At 42.8% G+C, this 26916-nt stretch overlaps 2 protein-coding genes across 3 annotated transcripts; one reads left to right on the top strand and one right to left on the bottom strand.

The window, feature by feature from the left end:
* Window positions 1-1321: 1321 nt before the first annotated feature.
* Window positions 1322-3867, bottom strand: mis12 (MIS12 kinetochore complex component). The gene is made up of 2 exons (XM_043718877.1): window positions 3781-3867; window positions 1322-2443 (listed from the first exon to the last, which is right to left on the bottom strand). Exon 2 carries the CDS (start codon window positions 2433-2435, stop codon window positions 1749-1751), a length of 687 nt encoding a protein of 228 aa, XP_043574812.1. The 5' UTR covers window positions 2436-2443; window positions 3781-3867; the 3' UTR covers window positions 1322-1748.
* derl2 (derlin 2) lies at window positions 3865-24621 on the top strand. 2 transcript variants are annotated; one of them, XM_043718876.1, is made up of 7 exons: window positions 3865-4053; window positions 10923-10988; window positions 12413-12486; window positions 12723-12816; window positions 13834-14029; window positions 21413-21503; window positions 22719-22967. In XM_043718876.1, the coding sequence occupies exons 1-7, from the start codon at window positions 3961-3963 to the stop codon at window positions 22822-22824; spliced, it is 720 nt and encodes a 239-aa protein (XP_043574811.1). In that variant the 5' UTR covers window positions 3865-3960; the 3' UTR covers window positions 22825-22967. The 2 variants fall into 2 exon arrangements, with proteins under 2 accessions (XP_043574811.1, XP_043574810.1); XM_043718875.1 differs by lacking the exon at window positions 21413-21503 and having other exon boundaries at window positions 22719-24621.
* Window positions 24622-26916: the final 2295 nt, after the last annotated feature.

A 26916-nucleotide genomic window follows, 5' to 3' on the forward strand; every position in this document is an offset into this window, starting at 1 on the left:
ATCGTGAAGATAAGGAATTGGGGGGCGGGGAAGTGAAAATCATGGAGGAGGTGGAGGGCGTGGGTGGTGTCCCCAACTCAGGGGGACAGGACAGTGTCAAGGAAAGCTGAGACGGGTTCGGTGGGGCAGGAGCAGGCTGAGACAATGGGTCGGCCGGGGCAGTCGGGTTTGTGGATTTCGGGCAGGAGGTAGAAATGGGCGGTGCGGGGTTGTGGGACTATGAGGTTGGAGGCGGTGGATGGGAGATCCCCTGAGGTGATGAGGTTATGGATGGTCTGGGAGATGATGGTTTGGTGGCGGGAGGTGGGGTCATGGTCAAGGGGGCAGTAGGAGGAGGTGTCTGTGAGTTGGCGTCTAGCTGCAGCGGTGTAAAGATCGGTGCGCCAAACTACCACTGCGCCTTCCTTGTCTGCCGGTTTGATGGTGAGATTGGGGTTGGAGCTGAGGGAGTGGAGGGCTGCGTGTTGCGAGGGTGAGAGGTTGGAGTGGGTGAGAGGGGTGGACAGGTTGAGGCAATGTCGCGGCGGCAGTTGAATATGAAGAGATCGCGGGCGGGTAAGAGGCCAACACGGGGTGTCCAGGTAGATGGGGTGTGTTGAAGGCGGGAGTTGGGGTTGCCAGAGGGTGGGCGGGAGTCCTGGTTGAAGAAGTAGGCGCGGAGGCGAAGGCGGCGGAAGAAATGCTCGATGTCTAGCCGCGTGTCGAATTCATTGATCCGGGAGCGTAGGGGATGAAGGTGAGGCCTCTGCTGAGGCACCTTCCCCTGCAACCATAAGAAGTGCTAAACTTGCACCCACACCTCCCCCCTCCAAGGCCCCAATGGATCCTTCCATATCCATTACAAATTCACCTGCACCGCCAAATACATCATTTACTGTATCCGTTGCACCCGCTGTGGTCTCCTCTACATTGGGGAGACAGGCCTCATCTTCCGCCTAGGAACCCTCCAACCACACGGGATGAACGTAGATTTCTCCAGCTTCCTCATTTCCCCATCCCCCACCTTATCTCAGTCCCAACCCCCGGATTCAGCACCGCCCTCTTGACCTGCAATCTTTTTCCCGACCTCTCCGCTTCCACCCCCTCTCCGGCCTATCACCCTCACCTCCTTCCACCTATTGTATTCCCAGCACCCCTCCCCCTACCCTTTATCTCAGCCTGCTTGGCACACCAACCTCATTCCTGAAGAAGGGCTTATGCCCGAAATGTCGATTCTCCTGCTCCTCAGATGCTGCCTGGCCTGCTGTGCTTTACCAGCACCACATTTTTCAATTAACAAATAGTGTGTAAATACCAAGAAAACTAAAGACGACAGTCGAAGTAGCTGTATCAATTTTTATTTATATAAATGTTCAGTTCACAGAGGAAAGATGTCTGCACAGGATTTGGAAATTTTCTCTGTTCACACTCTTGCTTACACCATCAGACTCTGTTTCATACCAGGATGGCACACCGTACAGAGTTGATACAGGATATCATTTCTACTACCAATCCAAACATATCTCATCACTTCCCCGAAATATAAATTGCCCATAAATATTGTTGCCCAGTTTCAAATGGAAGGCTATCCTTCAAATAGGACCATAAAATGCCAAATTCTAATCATTTCTCGACCATTGGTTGCCTTACATCAGGAATGTGAAGAGTTCTCAACTCACTTTCCCAACCAGAGATCTTGGAGCCACTCAGATTGAGGTGGGAATGACAAGCAGTGTTCAAATGCATTATACCAACCAGTCCCAATGCCTTTATAGTTTAAGTCGCTTCCTTCTTGTTTCCTTTCCCTCCTCCTGTTCGCTTCCACTGGGTGCTCTTGATTGATTTTGCTCATCCTTGTATTTCTCTTGGATTTTCTGAAGCATAGCTGGGACCTCACAGGTCAATCCCCGAACAAAAGCCAGGCTCTCACGAACATTGCTGACTGCATTACTCTTCCAAGTGTTATCCAAATTGCTGAACCAGTGAATTCTCTGCTCTAGTTTCAGCTCAATCAACTTTTGGTCTTCTAATTCAGTAAGGAGTGCATGTTTGGCAATAATTTCACATCGGTAGCAGTGCTCCAGTTCAGCTATTTCTGATTGCAAGTCTTTGAACTGTTCCTCAGTGTATGGGTACTTTTCCTGGACATGGTCTTCAGGAAGCAGGATATTTTCAGGAATGTAGAAGATATGTTGCAGAATTCCTTGTTCGACTCTCTCAAAGATCATATCAAACCGTTCTTTCATTAATTGAAGGAAGCTCTCTGTACAGGTACGGATCTGAGATGGAGTCACACTGCTATCTGACATTTCCTTCAGTTTCTTGAAAATGACTCGCTCCACAACCAGCATGACATCAAGGAGAGAATCTTGGATTCCACTGGACACTCTCAGAACACAGGTTTGGGGGGAGAACCCAAAAAATTGGGTCTCATATGTCATCAACCTGTCCGCCATTTTAAAACCTAAACAGATAGTGAATGGGGAAAGCAATGTTTTAAAAAAAATCAAATACAGCGAATAACTAAATAAATGTGGCCTAAGAAAGAAAGCTCAAAGTGTCTCATAATCCAAGCAGCAGAAAATATTTCCTTCTTTTTATTTTTAAAGGTAAGGGCACTTATAGTGCAGTGATAATACTATGGTCCAGAAAGTCCTGATTCAAGTCTCACCTATTCTAGAGGTGTGTAAAACATCCAAGTGGCAGTCTGTGACTAGTGGGGCACTGCAGGGATGAGTGCTTGGACCTTAGCTATATACAGTAATATATTAATGACTTACATGGAGGAACAAAATATATTACCTCAAAGTTTGTAGGCAACACAAAGCTGGGGGTAGTGTGAACTGTAAGGAAAATGCAGAGCTGCTTCAGTCTAATTTCAACAAGTTGAGTTGGCAGGCAAACGCATGGCATATTATGTATGATCTGGATAAATGTGAGGTTATCCAGTGGAAGGCAATTGCACAGAGATTTGGATAAACCACATCTAGAGTATTATGTGCAATTTTGATATCATTAACTGAGTCAGAAATTTATGGGCAAAACTAGAAATTGCTGAATAAACAGGTCTGGCAGCATCTGTGAAAAGAAATCAGAGTAAATGTTTAGGGTCAAAGTGACCCTTCCTTTAGAATAGTTTAAGGATATCGTAGAATCCCTACAGTGTAGAAACAGGCCCTTCAGCCCAATCAGTCCACACCGACCCTCTGAAGATTAACAGACCTACCTTAGATTCCCCTACATTTACCCCTAAATTATGAACCTAATCCCTGAACACTGCAGGCAATTTCCCACGGCCAATTCACCTGAGCTGCACATCTTTGTGACTGTGGGAGGAAACCGGAGCACCCGGAGGAAACCCACACAGACACGGGGAGAACGTGCAAACTCCACACAGTCAGTCGCCTGAGGTGGGAACTGAACCGGGGTCCCTGGCGCTGAGCCAACCACTGAGCCACCATCTAGGACTGAACCGAGATGGCGAGAAACTTCTCCATCTGGCAAGTGGGGAATTTTGTGGAATTCACTGCCACAAAAAATGGCTGAAGTCGTCAAAACATTGAATGTTTTCAAGAAATTAGAGCAAAGGCGATCAAAGATCAAGGAGAGAAGGTATTGAGTTGGATGGTCAGCCGGGATCACATTGAAAGGCGCAGCCGGTTCAAAGGGCCAAAGGGCCTACTCCTGCTATCTTTATGTGTGTCCCACTACCTTCCCCCAGCACACACCCCCTCCCTCCCTCCACCACCTCCCCCTCCCGGACCCACCATTCACTCACTCACTGCCAATCTACCCCCTCACCTTTCCGCGCTCCCTCTCTCTGTTTTCTTTTAGCGCTTGTTGTTTTTCAGTCTCGAGCTTCCCGCCCAACGAACCACCTTCCTCGCCGCGCATGCGCTGACCGGACCGCAGGTGGGGGGGCGGTGTCCGTTTCCGGAAGTGACGTCAGGACCGGAAGCTGCCCCCGCGGTCGGGCTGAAGATGGCGTATCAGAGCCTGCAGCAGGAGTACTTGCAGATCCCCCTAGTAACGCGGGCCTACACCACCGCCTGTGTGCTCACTACCGCCGCTGTGGTAGGTGCCTCGCCTGGGCCTGGGCCTGGGCCTGGGCCTGGGCCTGGGCCTGGGCCGGGGGGGGTAGGGGATTGGCTGGCGACCCGAACACAGAAGGGGCAGCCATGGCTGATTGGACTATTTTGGGAGAGAGAGAGTGAGTGTGTGTGTCCGTTTGTTTCCCCATCCCCGGGGACGAGGTCTGGGAGTTCCTCTTTCTGGGGAGGAGGTGTCTGATCGCCTTTCCATCACCACCCCTCTCTACCAGGAAAAGGTGTCGGATCAGCACTTTGGAATGAAATATAATGCAAAATAAATCAGCGATGTGATACATGTGCAGTACAAATTAAATACTACTGTTTAAATGGGAGTCCTGGAGGTGCTCAGCCGCCAATGTTTGAAGGTGACCAAATAAGTTTTTTTTATCATGATTTGGAGGTGCAGGTGTTGGACTAGGTTGTACAAAATTAAAAATCACACAACGCCAGGTTATAGTCAAACAGGGAAGCACTAGCTTTCGGAGTGCTGCTCCAGTGCCCCGAAAGCTAATGCTTCCAAATAAACCTGTTGGACTATAATCTGGTGTTGTGTGATTTTGTCAGAATAGTCATTGACATATGAATCTTTACTTGCTCAGTAGGTGCAGTGAGTAAATAGCTAAAAAAAATTATCATAGAATCCCTACATTGTGGAAACAGGCCATTCAGCCCAACAAATCCACACCAACCTTCCAAAGAGTAAAACTGCCCCTAAGGGTCATTCCACTAACCTATAACTCTACATCTACCCTCTGACTAACATCTAACCTACTCATCCCTGAACACTATTAGAAATGTAGCTTGGCCCTGCACATCTTTGGATCATGGGAGGAAAGCGAAGCACCTGGAGGAAACTTGCACAGGGAGAATGTGCACACTCCACACAGTCAGTTACCCAAGGCTGGAATCAAACCTGGGTCCCTGGCGCTATGAGGCAGCAGTGCTCACCACTAAGACACCATGTTGCCCTTATGCTGAAATGTGGCCCTTGCTGGAGTGTGACACCATTTCTGGGCAAAGTTAAAAATCATATAACATCAGATTATAGTCCAACAGGTTTATTTGGAAGCACTAGCTTTCCAAGCAGGTTTACTTGGAAAGCTACTGCTTCCAAATAAACCTGGTCCCAATACCGCATCTCCAAATCATGACCATTTCTGGGGATCACTATTCAAGAAGTAAGTGAAGATTTTGGAAAGGGTTCAGAACAGATTTTTTGAAATAGTTCCAAAGAAGGGAATTGCGTCTCCGGACAACCTGCAGTTTACTGTAGAAAAGGGGGAATAGCAAACCTAAAATCCAGGGGAAATTAATAGTGGATCAAAGACGGGAACTGTACTTTTTTTTTACACAGAATGTGGCTTGTGTGTAGAATGAAATTTCAGAAGTAGTGGTGAATGTGAAAACAGTTACAATGTTTAAAAGACAGTAGAGGTGGCAGATCGCGTGTGAGCCTCCAGCCCCCCCCCCCCCGCCACCTTTCTATACTAGATAGGAAAGGATTAGAAGGATATGGGCCAAGTGCAGGGAAATGAGGTCAGCGTTGATAGACATTTTGGTCGCATGGACCAGTTTGGGCCAAAGTGCATGTCTCTGTGCTGTAGTACCCTATATGTACATGAATAAGAAATGTTTGGAGGGATATGGCCAAGCGCAGACAGGTGGGGCTAATTTAGTTTGAGGTTATGGTGTACTGTCTGTACTTCGCGGGCTAAATTATGAGGAGAGATTATTACAAGTAAAGCCTGTTTTCTCTACAACATAGAAGGTACTAACAGGAAAGTCCCATCATGTAACTGGTGAAAATACTGCCACATTAAAAATAAACTAGATTACACACCTTGGTATAATAGTTGTAGCCTTTGATTCAGACAGCTTTCACATTTAGCAAAAATTCTGCATTTCGATCTGTTTGAGACCAAATAATTTTTGAATTGTAGTTTTAAATAGAAGGTCAATAAGAGCTACTCATTCCAATTCCTCTTCCCTGTATCCTTCTCGATTCTGTTTTCAAATTCTGCAGCCACTACTAATCGAGCAGTCTGTATTACAGTAACCCCATGTTAATACACCCATTTACCCTTCATTGTTCAGAACAAAGAACAATACAGCGCAGAAACAGGTCCTTCAGCCCTCCAAGCCTGCACCAACACATTTTGCCCTTCTATGGTGGTTAGCACTGCTGCCTTACAGCGCCAGAGACCCGGGTTCAATTCCCACCCCAGGCGACTGACTGTGTGGAGTTTGCACAATCTCCCCGTGTCTGCGTGGGTTTCCTCCGGGTGCTCCGGTTTCCTCCCACAGTCCAAAGATGTGCAGGTTAGGTGAATTGGCCATGCTAAATTGCCCGTAGTGTTATGTGAAGGGGTAAATGTAGGGGTATGGGTGGGTTGTGCTTCGGCGGGTCGGTGTGGACTTGTTGGGCCGAAGGGCCTGTTTCCACACTGTTAGTAATCTAAAATCTAAAAAAAATCTAATCTATACTAAGACTGTCTTCACTTACATGATCTGTATTCCTCTACTCCCTTCCTATTCGTGTATTCATCCAGGTGCTCCTTGAGTGCTGCTATTGTGTCTGCTTCCACCGCCTCCTGTGGCACTTACCACCTTTTGTGTTCTTTTTTCTTCTTCGTCTGATCTACCCTTCTTACCACTTTTCCAGCCATTGCACAGTTTAATTCGTGTATTCATCCAGGTGCTCCTTGAGTGCTGCTTCCACCGCCTCCTGTGGCACTTACCACCTTTTGTGTTCTTTTTTCTTCTTCATCTGATCTACCCTTCTTACCACTTTTCTAGCCATTGCACAGTTTAATTCAGAGTTCATGGGTGATTAGAAAGTAACAAAATAACTGTCCCACAACATTGTATCAGTGGTTGTACAGTTGAAACTCAGTTGAAATGAGTTTGTCATTGTGAATGTCACACTACAACTGGGGAGCTAAATTGACATGACTGCTAAGGATTGTGTATGACACCCCGCATAGCTAGTCTCACCCCCATTTAATGTACCTAGTAAGGACCAAGGTTTTACATATGTCCAGGTAATTCACTAGAGCAGCTAAAATTAACTGTCTGGAGCAAATTCTAGGTATACCCCATATAATCTCTGTTACTGAGTTCAATCGAAACTGTTTCCCAGTATAACTTGGATGTGCCCAAAAATCTACAGGACACGACTGCATGTTTGGATTTAGAGAGATTTGTATCATGCTATCTATTTGTGCTTATCATTGCAATTTAAATGTCTTTTTGCTAGCTTACCATTACTGGTCAAATCTAATAATGTCATGAATGTCTTATTTGTTAGATTCAAGCCATTCCTCAGAGGCTTAAAACCATAATCTAGGCTTATTTCAAAATTGAGGTCATGCTTCGCTCTCCAAAGTGCCATCTTAAGGGTGAAGTTTTAAACTGAGTCACCATGTGCCTTCTCAGTTAGATGTGAGAGATCCCATTCCTTCATCTAAAGAGTGTTTTCCAGGACCTGATTCATCTTCAATCAACATCACCAAACCAGATTAATGGTTTCTGTTGATTAGATTAGATTAGATTACTTACAGTGAGGAAACAGGCCCTTCGGCCCAACAAGTCCACACCGACCCGCCGAAGCGCAACCCACCCATACCCCTAGATGTACCCCTTTTTACCTAACACTACGGGCAATTTAGCGTGGCCAATTCACCTAACCTGCATATCTTTGGACTGTGGGAGGAAACTGGAGCACCCGGAGGAAACCCACGCAGACACGGGGAGATTGTGCAAACTCCACACAGTCAGTCGCCTGAGTTGGGAATTGAACCCGGGTCTCTGACGCTGTGAGGCAGCAGCGCTTGCCACCGTGCCGCCCACACTTATTGACACTTCAAAGCCATTCATGATTTTGAATACAAGTATCAAATCTTTTCTTGCCTTTCTCAGCTGTAAGAATTACCTGAGTTACCCTAGTTTTCCCAAACTGAAGATCTTCATCTCTAGTGTAACTCCCAAGAATCCTACTTTAACCACATCCAGAATTCAACACACTCCTTGGGCTTAGATCCAGCCAATGCTTTTTGAAGGTTGAACAAGACATCCTTGTTTTTGTACCAATACTGTGAATATTGGAAAAGTGAAGTAAAATCAATTAGTGCTGGAATTCACAGCAGGCCAGGCAATGTCAGCAAAGGGAGAAACAGTGTTAGCATTTGAGGTTGAATACCTTTAATCAGAAAGATAGAAACATATTAGCTTTTGAACCAGTGAAAGGGGAAAGAGGCAGGAAGAAGAAAAGGGTACCTCTCTGATTGGGTGGAAGGCAGGAGAAATTAACTAAGTCCTTTCATTATGTAAAAGCCGTGGTCACAGACCAGACCGTCAACTTTTGACCAGACCGTTTGATCCCAGACTAAATAGTTAAGTTATGATGTAATCTGGTTAGGAACAAGTAGCTTTTATTTTTATAATAGCTGAAAGGTAAGATGCAAGGGTCTTACCAGGAAAGTGAAGACACAAACATTTGTGGATTTGAACAAAGCAATAAATTTTCCAATATTAATGCAGAAATGCAGACTACAGTGTATGTACACCTTATATTGTCATCCAGAATTAGACATGCTGAGTAGTTAAACATCTAATTAGTTCTAGGTATGAATAACAATCTGATTAAGCACCTTATGGCGTCCATCAAATAAAAAATGTCATCATGAAAAACACCACAGCACCTCACCCCCTCCCCAGATATCAATGCAAATTAAGCCATCAAATCTCAAAATTTCACAAGGGATTCCCATATCTTCACTTTCTTTTTGTTCTTCACAATCTGGCTCGTAAGTGTTTCTTCCATATGGACTGTTTCACAGACTTTTCCTGTTCTCGTCAATCACCCACCTATCCTCTAGCATCATTCCCATTTTGAAGGAGACTTGGGAGATTGGAACCAGTTCCTGTACGATTTCCATCCTTGTTTCCTTTAGTCACCCAGGATGCATCAGATCAAAACCTCAGGATTTTCCTGTTTTGAGAATTGGCTTTCTTTTATTTTCCTTTTCTTCACTGATTTCAATCTTATCCAGTTTTTTTCCACCCCTCTTCATTTGCAGTTGTTCTGGTAACATCTTTCTCTTGTGAGGCCAGACTAAAAATGCTCATTTAATGCCTCCACCAGGCCCACTGCTTCCAGATGAAATTCTGGAAGGCTCTGATTGAATGGCAGCACATTCCAGATCCTACCCGCTTATTTAAAATGTTTTTTATTATGTCACCAATGTTTTGTTTTGTCAGTATTGTTAAGTCCATCAGTTCCTGACTTACCACCCATGAGAGCAATTTCTTTCCATTTTGTCCGTTGGCTTCATGATTTTGAATACTGATGCCAAACATTATCTCAAACTTAAGGAGAACAGCTTCTCCAGTCTATCCACATAATGAAGCTCCCTCATCCCTGGAAGCACATTCATAAGTATTGGCTGCACTGTCTTTCTGTGTATTTTGTTTATCCTCTACTTGTGCACACCTGCCGCTAAATTAGTTGAAACGCTGCCTCAAGGATATTAAGTTAAAAATCACACAACACCAGGTTATAGTTCAACAGGTTTAATTGGAAGTACCTTAGCTTTCGGAGCGACACTCCTTCATCAGGTGATAGTGGAGGGTCAATCCTCACACACAATTTATAGCAAAAAATTTACAGTGTGATGTAACTGAATTATACATTGAAAAATTGATTGTCTGTTAAATCTTTCATCTGTTTGAATACCATGATAGTTTCACTTCTTTCATGTGTAAATCACAAAGCTTTTTTTTAAAAAGTTGCATTCTCAGGTTAGCTGTTAACAATGGTGATAGCTAGACAATATGTTGAAGGTGTTAGCCCCCTGTGTTCTCTGTCTGTGCCATGATGTTTAGATTGATTCTAATCTAAAAAGTGAGATAACAGAGTTCTACATGAATGCATGCAGTTTTTGAGCAAAGTACAATATTACCCTGCAAGTCCAAATCAAGGATATTACAACTTACCTCCACCAACAATCTCTCATTCCTCCCATTGACCAACCATGTCGTACCCTCTATCTTTCCTCACCTATCCTCACTTCACCACTCAGCTCCTGCCACCCCTTTTATTTGCAGCTCCCCCTTCACCCACTCCCAGTCCCGAAGAAGGGTTACACCAGAAGCGTCAACTTCTCCACCACCTGATGCTGCTGGCTTGCTGTGTTCTTCCAGCCTCTTGCCTGTTTACTTTGGATTCCAGTATCTGTAGTTTTTTTGTCTCTAATCAAAGATATTGTTAGCAGCATTGTTCAAGTGCAACTTATTTACCTCCTGAACCCACTGCCTGAGGAATTTGAAGTCCTTCATTCTGCACCATTTCTGCAACTGCATGTTAACCTCTTTTAATTTACTATTCCTATAAACAAACTTGTGTGTAGCGCTGGGAATGATTCCAAGATTATCTGTGAAATCCTACTCTTTAATTTCCTTCAGAACTAATCAAACTTGGCAGATCTCAAACCTTTTGTCCCCTACCTTCCTGGTTCCCAAATGGGCTTCTGTAGTCCTCCCTCAAAATGTTCTGAATGTTGTTAGCCCTTTACTGTGGAATGAGAGGAGCAACAGACAATGCAGGTTTCATGTCAGCAGTTGCAGAAACAATTGTATGTCATAACTATGGAGTCTCCTATAGCTATTGTGTCTTGCAGTTCCTTCTACCATCATTTATCCCATTGTATTGTGGGTGGGCTTTAAGACCACATTTCAAAAGTACATCATTTGCTATAAATTGTTTTAGGATAATGTAGGAAAGGTGCTATGAGGTGCAGTTTTCATCCTTGTTTTGTAAAGTAAATGTCTAATGTCTTGTTTACTTTCTTTCAGCAATTAGAAATAATCACACCATTCCAGCTATACTTCAATCCCGAGCTTATATTTAAACACTACCAAGTAAGTGTGTTTATTAGATTAATGCATAACACTGCATGGATTGTATATACTCACTATTCCTAATATTTCCAGTTCAGCCACAATTATTCCCCTGATAATGTTCTGATAATGTCAGAAAATGCTGAATTACACAGGCTGTCATGGCTTTGTGAATTGTAAGTTGAACAGTAGAAATCTAAAATGGCTATGTGAATTGAATTTATTGTCACGTGTACCGAGGCACAGCGAAAAGCTTTGTCTTACGAGCAATACAGGCAGATCACATAGTTAAATAGCATAGATAAGTAAATAATAGGTAAATAGCAGCAAAATCAAAAACACAGGTAAAGGCGAATGTTAAGTGTTTGTGAGTCCATTCAGTATTCTAACAACAGTAGGATAGAAACCGTTGCGAAACGGGCTGGTGCGTGTGATCAGGCTTCTGTACCTTCTCTCCGATGGTAGAGGTTGTGGAAAAACATTGCCAGGGTGGGATGGATCTTTAAGAATGCTGGTGGCCTTTCTTTGACAGTGGGCCTGGTAGATGGATTCTATTGATGGGACGTTGGCCTTTATGATTGTCCAGGCAGAGTTCACACTCTCTGTAACTGTCTTCGATCTTGAATGGCACAGTTGCCATACCAGATAGTGATACATCCAGACAGAATGCTTGTGATGGTGCACCTTTAAAAGTTGGCAAGGGTATTCTCCGTCATGCCAAATTTCCTCAGCTGCCTGAGGAAGAAGAGACGTTGTTGGGCCTTTGTAACCAGTGCGTTCACATGAAGAGTCAAAGAAAGCTTGTTGTGGATGACCACTCCCAGGAGCTTGACACGCTCCAAGAGCTGATTTTTATCAATTGCTATGGTATCTTTACTAAGTTATTTGTTCATTTCTCACCCTGTCCCCTGTAATGTGTATCATCGCTCGCCTGCCTGCAGTAGTATCTCAGTGCTGGGATACATCATTGGCCGCAGGTGACTGATTCCCCAACCTGCATTCAGCAGCTGCCGAAACATCACAGGAAACATCATCAGGAACTCTGTCCTTTGAGATAGTTATTGTGAACCTGAAAACGTAGTGCTCACACACAATTATGTCCTTCAGATGTCCTCCTTCGTCTGTTTGGTTTCTCATGTCATTTTTATTGACAATTGTTGGTGACACCCAGTCCTTGCTTTCTCTGCCCCATCCAAAGTTTCTGGTGTTCACTCCTTATTAGTTGATGTTACTAGGATGTTGACTGGCATTATGACAGTGATGTTGACATTTCCAAAGAACCTTCACAGTTCCAATTTCCTCCTTCCTCAATTCACTGAGTGTCAGTGCTGTGATTTAGCTGAGTACTGTCGAGAGGAGCGAGGAATGTTTAAAAAAATGACGTGTAAAGGAATTGAAATGGATTTCCAGACTGTAACATTAACCCGTGTTTTCTTTTCTTGTAGGTTTGGAGATTAATTACAAATTTCCTGTTTTTTGGTACAGTGGGATTTAATTTTTTGTTTAATATGATATTCCTGTATCCTTTTGACAGCTGTTGAAATTACATGTAGAAATTTTTAAAAACTGCTTTTTGTGTAAGAATCAAACTGATTGATGATTGTTAATGACAGAAAAGATGTCTGTTTACAAATTGCATTTGCAACAGGTAAAGAAATCAGGATTAAGGAGAGTGTTTATTCCCTCCAAAAACATTTTTTTGCTTTCATAATTTTTACTTTGATACACCTTGTGTTTTCTTAACCATTACTGCAGATATCGATATTGCCGGATGCTTGAAGAAGGGTCATTCAGGGGTCGAACTGCAGACTTTGTCTTTATGTTTCTCTTTGGTGGATTTTTGATGACTGTATCCTTCAGCTTTTTCTTTAGTATATATGTTATCAAACTATTTTCAAAGATCAGTAAATTAATTAATTATATTTTAACAAGCATATAGCTATCACTCAATAACATCAACACTTTGCCACAGAACTCACTGGCTTCCACTGTCACTAATACCCTTATCCCATCCAATGATAGCTTCCCACATGCTCCTGGTGAAGATCAATGAATTCAACACAAACTTGAATCACACTGAGGACTTTCACACCTCTTTACATCCATTGTTCATTGATCTTAATAACTGGCCTTGGTCTGCTGTGCTTTTATTTTTAATCCATTATTCTCCTCATGCAGGCAATCTCCAGGTTGTGAACTGGTTCCATTCTTGAGTCCATTCAGAAGTGGACTTGTATGCAAGTCAAAACACAAAGCAGCACACTGTAAAATGGTCATTCATAAGTACTGTGAAGTATATGTCATATCTTTAAAGTTATATCCCATATGGGATTCCATTAATCAGTTTTGTAAGTTGGATGTTCATAAATCATGTATCCCTGTAATATGTTTCTCAGGTGTTGCAGGTTTTCTATAGTTCTCATGGCTTCCACCTTGCCCCATGGCACTGTCACATCTGGCAGTGACTGATGTATATGTCTTCATCATTTGCTTCAGTGCTTAAAATATTCCATTGTTACTTTTTCTGGTGGAGTTGCCTCATTGAGCATTTTGATCCAAACAGGACAGCTTGAACACAGGGGAAAATCGCAAGCAGTCAAAGAGCACAGTAAATTATTAAACCGAAGCTTTATTTACATCGGCTAGATCATGGTGCCTTACTGAAATAGGTAATGAGGGGCAGCCTCTCCCTGTTCTCTCCCTGCTCTGATTTTCCCCTAATTGTCATCCATGCACCTGTTCTCTTGTTCTTCTTCTTCTCAGTCCACCCCTTTTATTCACCCCACCTTACTTTCTTTGACACAGGCAGAAATCTGCTAATCCTGTTGAAAATGTTTGACTTTTTTCCTCCTTAACTTTATGTCAGATCTTTGGCTTGTTTGTCAATCTAGTGTTCCTGGGTCAGGCCTTTACTATAATGCTCGTCTATATATGGAGCAGGCGAAATCCTTACGTCAGGATGAACTTCTTTGGGCTCCTTAATTTTCAGGCTCCATTCCTGCCCTGGGTACTAATGGGCTTCTCATTGTTGCTTGGGAATTCAATCATAGTGGATTTGTTAGGTAAGGAAGCAATGTTGTGTCAAGGAAAAGCATTAAACAGTGTGTAAGTGGTATTTTTTGAATGTCACTGTATCTGAATGTACATGTTTTGGAGATGCCGGTGTTGGACTGGGGTGTACAAAGTTAAAAATCACACAACTCCAAGTTATAGTCCAACAGGTTTAATTGGAAGCGCTCTAGCTTTCGGAGCGACGCTCCTTCATCAGGTGATTGTGAAGGGCTCGATCGTAACACAGAATTTATAGCAAAAATTTGCAGTGTGATGTAACTGAAATTATACATTGAAAAATTGATTGTCTGTTAAGCCTTTCATCTGTTAGAATACAGTGATAGTTTCACTTCTTTCATGTATAAATCACAAAACCTTTTTTTTAAAAAGTTGCATTCTCGGGTTAGCTGTTAACAATGGTGATAGCTAGACAATGTGTTGAAGGTGTTAGCCCCCTGTGTTCTCTTGTCTATGACCTGATGTTTAGATTGATTCTAAACATCATGGCACAGACAGAGAACACAGGGGGACAACACCTTCAACATATTGTCTAGCTATCACCATTGTTAACAGCTAACCCGAGAATGCAACTTTTTAAAAAAAAAGGTTTTGAGATTTATAAATGAAAGAAGTGAAACTATCACTGTATTCTAACAGATGAAAGGCTTAACAGACAATCAATTTTTCAATGTATAATTTCAGTTACATCACACTGCAAATTTTTGCTATAAATTCTGTGTTACGATCAAGTCGTCCACAATCACCTGATGAAGGAGCGTCGCTCCGAAAGCTAGTGTGCTTCCTATTAAACCTGTTGGACTATAATCTGAATGTACATGTGATATGGTCTGATCATTTCATGGTATTATTTGTAAAGGAAACTGGAAATTTGGTGTGGTTAACTGTTGGTGCGATTCTGCACTCAAATCAATTCTGAATTGTATCCTGCTCACATACTTCCTATTGTTTAGAAATTACAGTGACCTGTAAATCTGCTTACAATTATCTTTCTTTTAAGTAGCCTATTAATCATTTGACCATCATCTGCTGTCTTTAATATTGTTGGAAGATAATATATCCCTGGACATTAACTATTAGTAGGCTGACTAGAAACACAAATAGCATAACAAGAATAAAAATCCCTTACAAGCAAAAGTCTCAAACCTTACAGATCCACTTCCTTTACTTTCTGTTTTATCAGTTCATTTATATTTCCAGCATATCTTTAGTTATTCAGATAGGAAAATGATGGCAGTCTTGTGCAGATCCATCCAGTACAGGTCACCTGTGCCCAGTCTGATTGTCTAATCATGTTTCCAGTGTCCCAGCAATGCAAATCCTTTCCTACACCAGCATCTTTCTAGCTACATATTTTCCTGTCTTGTACTGACTTGGGAACACAATCCCCGGAGATCATGCTTCTGATCTCACATTTAATTTGCACAGCCACTCCGACATTCTGCGCACCATGATCGGTTTGTCCACATTGACTTCCTGTTTTGAAAGTCACTACACACATGGATCTGACAGCCTTGCACAGCAGAATTAGTAATACTAATTACTAATACTAGTTATGATCCCAACTGATGGTAATACAAGTCAGATCCTAGAATTAAACCTAGCTTGATGGATCATATTTTGCTACTTCAACACATCACCATGTCCCCTTGCCAACATCTCTTGCTGAAGCTTACTACAGTGCTCAAGTAAAGCTGAGCACAAACTGAAAGATCAGCATCTCATTTTCTTTTTGGGAACTCTGTAGCCTTTTGGATTCAATGGCGAGTTCAACTATTTTAGAGCTTGAGGACATGTCCTTACCCAAACCCGCACACACCCAGTCTTGTCTTCATGTGGACTGCTACCACACACAGCTACCAATAGCCCCCATTAGCAGCTATTCATTTTCATGATTGACTTTTAACTGTTCATTTGTCTGTTTTTCTCTCTTTGGGCTCAATCTTCACTTATTGTTTATTCTGTACCCTCTCCCCACACCATCTTCTGTGTAAGTATTAATATTTTCTGAGCTACCATCAGTTCTGAAGAAGAGTCACTAGGATCTGAAAATTGACTTTGATTTCTGTCCACAGATAATGTCAGACCTGCTGAGCTTTTCCAGCAATTTCTGTTTTTGTTTCTGATTTCCAGCATCTGCAGTACTTTGGTATTTTGTGTATGTGTTGACGAAATATGTTTTTATCTGTTTGGTTAATGAACTTGGTGGTTAGTCACAGAGACATATCCTCTTGAGGTTTAGACTTTCTTTCACAGCACAATAGAATGTTGTTACATAAAAGAATAATTAAAAATACAAACTATCTAAATGTAGATGACAATTAGTAAGTTCCAGCTAGAATCATAGAATCCCTATGGTGTGGAAGCAGGCCATTCTGGGTGTCCAGGTCCATTGTTCCCTGAAGTTGGCAATGCAGGTGGGCAATGCGCCCACACCTCCCCCCTCACCTCCCTCCAAGGCCCCAAAGGAAACTTCCATATCCGCCACAAATTCACCTGCACCTCCACACACATCGTCTATTGCATCCTCTGCACCCGATGTGGCCTCCTCTATATTGGGGAGACAGGCCGGCTACTTGCGGAGCGTTTCAGAGAACACCTCTGGGACACCCGGACCAACCAGCCCAACCACCCTGTGGCTCAACACTTCAACTCCCCCTCCCACTCTACCAAGGATATGCAGGTCTTTGGACTCCTCCATCGCGAGACCACAACAACACGACGGTTGGAGGAAGAGCGCCTCATCTTCCGCCTAGAAACCCTCCAACTACAAGGGATGAACTCGGATTTCACCAGTTTCCTCATTTCCCCTCCCCCCACTTGTCTCAGTCAAATCCATCGAACTCAGCACCGCCTTCTTAACCTGCAATCTTCTTCCTGTCCTCTCCGCCCCCACCCCAGTCTGACCTATCACCCTCACCTTGACCTCTTTCCACCTATCGCATTTCCGATGCCCCTCCCCCAAGTCCCTCCTCCCTACCTTTTATCTTAGCCTGCAGGACACACTTTCCTCATTCCTGAAGAAGGGCTTATGCCCGAAACGTAGATTCTCCTGTTCCCTGGATGCTGCCTGACCTGCTGCGCTTTTCCAGCAACACATTTTCAGTAATGCAGGTAGATCGAGTGGTCAAGAAAGCATACGGCATGCTTTCCTTCATCGGACGGGGTATTGAGTTGGCAGGTCATGTTATAGTTGTACTTTGGTTCGGCCACATGTGCAATACTGTGTTCAGTTCTGGTCATCACATGCTCAAAAGGATGTGGATGCTTTGGAGGGGGTGCAGAGGAGGTTCACCAGGATGTTGCCTGGTGTGGAGAATGCGAGCTATGAAGAGAGTTCGAGTAGATTAGGATTATTTTCATCGGAAAGACAAAGATTGGAGGGGGCACCTGATTGAGGTCTACAAAATCACGAGATGTACAGACAGGATGGATAGCTGTTTCCCAGAGTGAGGGACTCCATTACCAGGGATCACGAGTTCAAAGTGAGGGGGGGAAGTTTAAGGGAGATATGCGTGGAAAGTTCTTTATGTAAAGGGTGGTGGATGCCTGGAACGTGTTGCCAGCGGAGGTGGTAGAGGCGGGCACAATAGGGTCAGAGACAAATATATGAATGGGCAGGGAACAGAGGGATACAGATCCTTAGAAAATAGGCGACAGGTTTAGATAGGGGATCTGGATCGGTGCAGCCTTGGAAGGCCAAAGGACCTGTTCCTATGCTGTAATTTCTTTGTTCATTCGGCCCATCAAGTCCACACCAACCCTCCCAAGACCATCCTGCCATACCCACCCCCTGTAATCCTGTTTCCCAAGGCTAACTCACCTAGCTAGCACATCCATGGACACCATGGTCAATATAGCATGGCCAATCCATCTAACCTGCACATCTGTAGACTGAGAGAGGAAACCAGAGCACTCGGCAGAAACCCACACAGACACATGGAGAATATGCAAGCTCCTCACAGACAATTGCCTGAAGGTGGAATCAAATCTGGTTCCCTGGTGCTGTAAGGCAGCACTGCTAACCACTGAGCCACTAAGAACACAGCACAGCTAAATTTCAATCTTTTTCCCAATACTACTGTCCATTGTAGACACTTTAAAGTCCAGAGAAATTACACCATTACCTCAGCTCTTTAAGTTTCTATTTATTGACATAAATGTTTCACATATCTGAGAATTGAAATTATTTTAGTTCTAAGAACGTGCAGATTTCTAACCAAATTCTCCTGATTTGGAAGTTTCATGAACTAAAATTTAGGATAAAATTTCGGTATGAATTATACTGTAAACCCTTAGGAACATTACCATACAGACGGATCTGGGCATGCAGGTCCACAGTTCCCTAAAAGTGGTAACCCAGGTGGCCAAGTTGATTAAGAAGGCATATGGCATGCTTGCCTTCATCAGCCTGGGCATGGAGGACAAAAGATTGGCAAACCATGTTGCAGCCCCTGTTAGGCCTGGAGTATTGTGTGCAGTTTTGGTAACTGCACTACCAGGAGGACATGGAGGCTCTGGAGAGAGTGCAGAGAAGGTTCATCAGGATGTTGCCTGGTCTTCAGAGCATCGGCTATGAGGAAAGGTTAAAAAGACTGAGATTGTTTTCACTGGAAAGACGGCGGCTGAGAGGAGACCTGATAGAGGTCTACACAATTATGAGAGGCATAGACAGGGTGGATAGTCAGAGGCTTTTTCCCAGGGTTGGAGTTTCAATTCTTCGGGGACACCGGTTCAAGGTGAGAGGGGGTAAGTTGAAGGGAAACGTGCGAGGGAAGTTTCTCATGCAGAGATTGGGAAGAGCCTGGAATGCACTGTCAGAAAAGGTGATGGAAGCAGGCAAGATTTAAGAGGCATCTGGATGGTTACATGATTAGAGGGATATGGACCGAAGAAGGGCAGAAGGTTTGTTTTTTAGTTTATTTAGGGCACAATGATCAGCACAAGCTTGGAGGGCTAAAGGCCCTCTTCCTGTGCCGTACTTTTCTTTGTTCTATAAACTCTTCTGCAGAATGATTTATCACAAGGAACTCCTTCTAGGAAAGAAACTAAACTTGCATCTGCATTCAAGTTTGGCATTTTCTGAATTAAATTTTTTTTAAACTTGCTTGATTCTAGCAAGGTTAGATCTCACGGAATACAGGGAGAACTAGCCATTTGGATACAGAACTGGCTCAAAGGTAGAAGACAGAGCGTGGTGGTGGAGAGTTGTTTTTCAGACTGGAGGCCTGTGACCAGTGGATTGCCACAAGGATCGATGCTGGGCCCTCTACCTTTTGTCCTTTACATAAATGATTTGGATGCGAACATAAGAGGTACAGTTAGTAAGTTTGCAGATGACAGCAAAATTGGAGGTGTAGTGGACAGTGAAGAAGGTTACCTCAGATTACAACAGGATCTTGATCAGAGGGGCCAGTGGGCTGAGAAGTGGCAGATGGAGTTTAATTTAGATAAATGCGAGGTGATACATTTTGGGAAAGCAAATCTTAGCAGGACTTATACACTTAATGGTAAGATCCTAGGGAGTATTGCTGAACAAAGAGACCTTGGAGTGCAGGTTCATAGCTCCTTGAAAGTGGAGTCGGAGGTAGATAGGATAGTGAAGAAGGTGTTTGGTATGCTTTCCTTTATTGGTCAGAGTATTGAGTACAGGAGTTGGGAGGTCATGCTGCGGCTGTACAGGACATTGGTTAGGCCACTGTTGGAATATTGCGTGCAATTCTGGTCTCCTTCCTATTGGAAAGATGTTGTGAAACTTGAAAGGGTGCAGAAAAGATTTACAAGGATGTTGCCAAAGTTGGAGGATCTGAGCTATATGGAGAGGCTGAACAAGCTGGGGCTGTTTTTCCTGGAGCATCGGTGGCTGAGGGATGACCTTATAGAGGTCTACACAATTATGAGGGGCATGGATAGGGTAAATAGACAATATCTTTTCCCTGGGGTGGGGGATTCCAGGACTAGAGGGCATAGCTTTAGGGTGAGAGGGGAAAAGATATAAAAGAGACCTAAGGGGCAACGTTTTCACACAGAGGGTGGTACATGTATGGAATGAGCTGCAGGAGGAAGTGGTGGAGGCTGGTACAATTGCAACATTTAAAAGGCATCTAGATGGGTATATGAATAGGAAGGGTTTGGAGGGATATGGCCCGGGTGCTGGCAGGTGGGACTAGATTGGGTTGGGATATCTGGGCGGCATGGACGGGTTGGACCGAAGGGTCTGTTTCCATGCTGTACATCTCTGACTACTCTTCTGAACTCAAAGCAATGACATTAAGTGTTTACCCTACTTGCCATAAACCCAACAGTATTAGCGTATTTCAAATAACACCACCGAGGTGTACAGTCAGCTGCTTTTTGACAAATGCTGGGTTTAGCTCACTCCCATAATAACTCACTGACCTTTCTCATTATAAATAAAACATTTCACAAAAGTAACCAACACCCATCTGCTTCTATTTTGAAGTACAAATTCAAAAATTATATTAATATGGATATAGACCACATCCTTTTTTACCATAGAGTTCCTTCCTTCTCTAACACCTGTTGTACAGTGTTGATGATACACTTAGCCTGAGGATTTGAGAGAATTTTTACTTTTCCATGAAGACTTTTGACACCAAAAGGAAATTGCACTCTCAAAGCAATATTTCTAACAAGCATTTCATTTAAGTGAACAATCCCTTTGAGGTCCATAAAAGGTGTCAGACCACATTTCAGGGATTGAGAGCGCTGATTTGGGCAGCACATTTTAGGAAGGGAATATTGACCTGAGGGAAAATGTTGTGTAGATTCACCATGGTGATACCTGGACACCAAAAGTTAAATTACAATGTGAGAATAAAAATGGGGCAGTGTTTCCTGGAACTTAGAAGGCAGCAGGGACGATTTGGTAGTTAAATAGGATAGATAGAAACTATTTCTTTTCGTCGGACATCTAGGACAAGTAATCATCATCTAATCACTTGAACCAGATCTATTAGGAATTAATCCAGGAAACACTGCATGTGTGTACAAGTTTGGAATTCTCATCCACAACCAATAATTGCTGGATCAATTATTAATTTTAAATCTGAGATTAGTTTTGTTAATGAATGGTATTTGGGAAATATGGGGTAAGGTGGTAATATGAAGTTAAGTCATTGAATAGCTTGAATATAATGAATGGCTGAACACACTTGAGGGACCAAATAGCCCTACTCCTGTTTCTAGATGCTGGCACCATATTCTCAGTCCTGCCAAAACTTGAGCCTTCTTTCTAATGCCCCAAGAACCCCCTGTTGACAGTCCTGTTGACAGTGTACTTCATTGTGCATTTAAGGTCGTGCTGTGCAGCTATTTTGTCTTTCTAGCTCTACCTAGTTGTTGTTTGATTTTAGGAATCGCTGTTGGTCATATCTATTATTTCTTGGAAGACGTATTTCCAAACCAACCTGGTGGGGGTCGGCTGCTCAGAACACCAAACATTTTGTAAGTTGTTTTTTATTGAAGTGATCTTTGTTTGGGATAAATGATAGAATCTCTAAAATGTGGAAGTAGGCCATTCAGCCCATCAAGTTCACAGCACCCTCCGAAGAGCATCCCACACAGACCACCCCCCCAACACCCCACCCTATCCCTGCAACCCTGCATTTCCCATATCTAATCCATCTACTCTGCTCATCCCAATTTGCTATGGGCAATTTAACATGGCCAATCCATCTAACCTGCACATCTTTGTACTGTAGGAGGAAACCAGGGCACCAAGAGGTCTTCTAGAGTTACTGTAATCCCCCTTTCAGAAATATTATCACTGCCCATCTCCCTTCAAGACTTTCCTGAGCTGAGTTAACAAAGAGGCTGAATGTGACTGCAACATGCCTCTCCTTGTTCTCATTACAGTCAATCACTCCAGGCTCCTCTAGTTCTCCCCTGTATTAATGATATGCAGGTAGCATGGGGAAGCAGGGCCCAAAGGTTGAGGTTTGGATGGTGAGCGATTGATGCATGTTGTGGGTGAAACCTTTGAAGGTGTTTAGGTTTTCAGAGGCATTCTTGTGGTTGCCATTTTGCTTGCTGGGTGTATAACAGCAGGTGCCTGTTATTACCCCAGAACTACCTCACAATATTTGTGTAACACAGTGTGTAAGCATTGATGCAGAGACAGAGCTGGGGTTTACAACATAACTCTCTTCTAGCAAATCCATTGACCATCCATCACCTACTTTGGCCTACTTTGCCAGCTTGGAGACAAGAGTCCACTGTTGCCTTGTTGGCACCCTGAGCTAATCCAATTGGTATGGCCACCTTTATTCATCTTGAGTGGTACAGTGTATCATACTGCTGCGTTTATTCCAGAAACAAAGACTGATTTTGTGCTTTGTTCCTGTTGTGAACCACAGTAGTCCCTCCGTACCTGTGGGGGATGTGTTCCAAGACCTACAAAACCATGGATAGGTGTGAACCCATTCATTTAAATGGGAAATGTACCTTCCCAGCAGCCCCTAATCCCTGGTTCCAGAAGGTAAACTGCAGGTAACTGTAACCGTGGAAACTGGACCCGTGGATATGGGGATCACCCTGCACTGTGTAGATTGTGACCTGATCTGATAATTCACACCCAGCCTGATATGCAAGTTTTGCTATTGACTATTGCATGTTGTTTCCATAACTAATCCCAGGAATGGGGTCTGTTTTCTCTGGCAGGAAAGTTGTTTTTGATATTCCGGAAGAAGACCCCAACTATAATCCATTGCCTGAGGACCGGCCTGGGGGTTTCAACTGGGGTGAAGGACAACGACTTGGGGGCTAGATGCAAATCAGCTGTAAGCAGCAAACACTCTGCAGGATCTCAAAGGATGTATTTGTTCTCTTTTGCCTCCCTATGTTCCCTGTCACTCTGGTTCAGTTCAATAAATGCCACCTTGCAGACTGCCAACGAGCCACCCATCAGCAAGCACTTTCTGTATGATGGATACCTGTCAAATCTCGAAGGCAAATTATAATTGGCCAATAGTGCCTGCAGCATTGTTTGTTTTACTGGAATCACTGACATTTCGATGAGATTTATTCCATCAAACTGAAGATCTGAGTGCTCACATTACTTGTCTCTTAGAAGATCAAATCTCTGAAGTCACATTCACCTCAATTGAATGTGTAGCCATAATTTTTATATAACTGATTGTTTTTATGAGAAATTGCTGACTGCTGTAAGAATTCTTTTACAATGAAAACAGAACTCAACCCATCAAACATCACTGTGATCAGAGAGATCAAATTTCTGAGCAAAAAGACAGCAGATGGAGTCTTTGATCTATTCTCAGCGGGATTAATGCAAGAATATGTTACCTAAGCACAGTCAACCTCCACAGTCTTTCCATTGATCTATTTTGTCAGTCACACATGTGGACAGCTAAGCCCAGTAGATGTCAGTTTAGCCTGTAGCTAACCACTATTGGTTAAACAGACTAACCAGTTGGTATTACACATTCTTTCCCTGTTACAGGCTGGTGTCAGATGTGTAACCTGTTCAAACACAGAAAACTTTAGACAATTAGCTACCAATAATCTGAGAATACCTTCGGAACTTTATCAGTGTTGCAATGCCTGGCAACTAGGTAACGTAAACCTGCAGCTAGAAATGTGTTTGCTTGTGATATGTTAATTCTGAGATTCACAGTCCCACACAACACAACCCAATATAAGCTGCCCGAGTAATGGAGTGGGTATGTAATCTTACTGTCAGAAATTATTTGATAGCAGAAGGCAAACGTTTCTGAGTGTTTCAGATGCATGCAATGGGAGGGTAAGATATTGTTTTCTGTAAACTAATCCTCTATTAAATTCTTAATTAATTAATTAGCAACACCCAATTGTAAAGAGATATCTCAAACAAATTGCCTACAAATCCAAATATTAAGAATGTCTGGTCTATATTACAACTGCCAACTTGGATAAATTCCATTAAATGAAGCATGTATAACACGATTCTCGTGTTCACAATGTCCCACATGAATCTTAGCTGGGCTGGTGTCCTTGCTGAGAGAAGTTGATTGCAGGCTGGAATTACTAGCTTTTGATTACAACGTTAAAAATCACACAACACCAGGTTGTCCAACAGGTTTAATTGGATTACAATTAAACAGGTTTAATTTTGATTACAAAGCAGTGTTTAATTTCAAGGTCCAAGAACCAGAGGAAATGATGTGAGCACAACGGGACTAACAGCAGATCAACCAAAGAACTGTGAACCAAGAGCAACTCTGTAATCGTGCAGGGAGATTGACAAGCTAAAAACTGTTCTTCTCATATAAAAGAGAAAACATCACAGATGTTGGAAATCTGAAATGTGAAGATGCCGGAAATACTCAGCAGGTCAGGCAAAATTTCTGAAGAGAGAAGGCTAACATAAAATGGTTTGGACACTGGGGAGAACTCCCCTGCTCCTCTTCAGAATGGTGTGTGGATATTTTATGTTGGTGTGAAAACCTGTACTGCAGTAAACCACAGCCTTGTACTGCAAAGTTTGAAACATTTTAATCAATTCACACTTGTGCCAAATCTGAAGTACTTTGGATGATTCTAATCATAAAATTTGATTTGCTAATTGTGAAGTTGTTGAGTATAATCTGTGCTTACAGCAGCTTATTGAGTGTTCTAACAGAGCTACATTCTTAACTGGTTTCTTAACTATTTCAGCATATTTGATAGAGTGAACAGGAGTCTCATGTTTTTATCCTCTCTAGTTATTTTCATCAAAACCTTTTGACAGAAATTAAATTATTTCAGTTAAAATATTTATCTCAAGATTCCTCTTTATACATGTTCCACCCCAAATCCTGCAGTGAAGGGTAGTAGGGGTAATGAGAGAAACTATTCAGTGTCTAAAAATATTCCTGACCGATAGATACTGAGATACAGCAGTCAAGATACAGATATCTTCGTGAGACGAGACTGCAAAATGCCAGTTGGTGTCCAGATATGTCTCTGAGGGATATGGATTAAGATACAATAAACAGTGTGCAGAAATCTCCCTGAGAGTCTGGAGATTAAGGGGTCTGAGTCATAGAGATGCACAGAAATCACTGAGGGAGAGAAAATGAGAGACTGTAGTCTCCAAACAGACACCTCCTTGAAAGAAAGGCTACAGAGACCAGATGAAAAAATGGCAGTTGTGACAGTGCTCAAGAGTCTTGCACTTAAATAGTGCTTTTCATGACCTCAGAATGTTCCAACTATTGAAGGACTTTTGCAGGACTCTCACTATTGTGATGTCAAAAATTCTGATTTGTGCACAGCAATATCCCACTCTCAACAATGCAGTAGTGACCAGATAATTTATTTTTAATTATGCTGATAGGGGATGAATATTGATCAGAACACCAAGTAGATGTAATGGACAGGAGAAAGTGAGGACTGCAGATGCTGGAGATCAGAGCTGAAAATGTGTTGCTGGAAAAGCGCAGCAGGTCAGGCAGCATCCAAGAAGCAGGAGAATCGACGTTTCGGGCATAAGTCATTCCTGAAGAAGGGCTCATGCCCGAAACGTCGATTCTCCTGCTCCTTGGATGCTGCCTGACCTGCTGCGCTTTTCCAGCAACACATTTTTAGATGTAATGGACAGACAAGTGATAAGTGAAATTTAATGCAGAAAACTATGAAGCAATTTATTTTGATAGGAAGAGCAAGGAGAGAATATTCTAGGGGAAGTGCAGGAATAAATAGCTAGGGTATAGGTGGAAGAATCTTGACAGTTTTGAAAAGGGTTAAGGAGGCTGGGTTGTAAAAATGAGGTGAAGGCTATAAAGACAAGGACATTATGGTGAACCTTTCTAAAATACTGGTTAACCTCAAATGAAATATTGTTCAGTTTTGGGTACCGCACTTAGGAATGGGAAGGATTTGGAGAGGGTACAGAAAAGATTCATAGTTATGTGGATAGATTGGACAAGTTAGTTACCGGAAAAATACCGTAGCTGCTGTAAATATGAAACAAATGCAGAGAACACTGGAGAAACTCTGCAAATCTGGCAGCATCCGTGGAGAGGGAAACAAAGTTAACATTTCAAGTCCACTGGCACATCAGGACTGAAGAAGATTCACAGAAGACTTCTCTTTTCACAGATGCTGCCAGGCATGCTGAGTTTCTCCAGCATTCTGTGTTTGTTTGGATAAATTGGGATTGATCTCCTTGGAAGGGAGAAGGTTGAGAGGAAAAGAATAGGAATAAACCATTCCCATTGGTGAAAGGATCTAGAGCAATGTGGCACAGGTATGTTGGAATTGGGGAGAAGGAATAGCAGGAGTAACAATAAATGCATAGAGACATGCTCTATGACAGCGTGTGGTTCAAATCTGGAATATGCTGTTTTGAGTATTATGGTGGAGGTAGATTCAATTGGGACTTTCAAAAGGGAGTTAGAGAATTACTTGAAATGGGAGAATATGCAGGCAATGGGATAAAGGCAGGGCAGTGGCTGTAGGTGAATTACTCCTTCATAGAGTAATTATTCAGTAGTCTGAATGACCTCACTCTGGGTGGTAAACTTTCTGTGACTCATTTATGAGAATGGATCCAGAGATGAGGGACTTAATTACAAGGAAAGATTAGAGAAACTTGTTCGATTCTGCTTTAGAAAGGGTTGGAGGGAATTTTGATGTGACATTTAAAATCATGAGGGATCTGGACAGTCATTGAGACAAATTATTCCTAAAAGTGAGGTTCAATAACCTGAGAGCATAGATTTAGAGTGATTGGCAAAAGAATCAATGGCTAAAAGAAGAAAAAACACTTAAATGCAGTATGTTACCTGAGAATGTGTGGAGCCAAATTCAAAAAGGGTTTTCAAAAAGAAATTGGATCAGTATCTGAAATGAATATACTTGTGGGTTTGTGGGAAAAGGG

This window comes from Chiloscyllium plagiosum, chromosome 28, assembly GCF_004010195.1.
Source record: "Chiloscyllium plagiosum isolate BGI_BamShark_2017 chromosome 28, ASM401019v2, whole genome shotgun sequence".
Classification (NCBI taxonomy): domain Eukaryota; kingdom Metazoa; phylum Chordata; class Chondrichthyes; order Orectolobiformes; family Hemiscylliidae; genus Chiloscyllium; species Chiloscyllium plagiosum.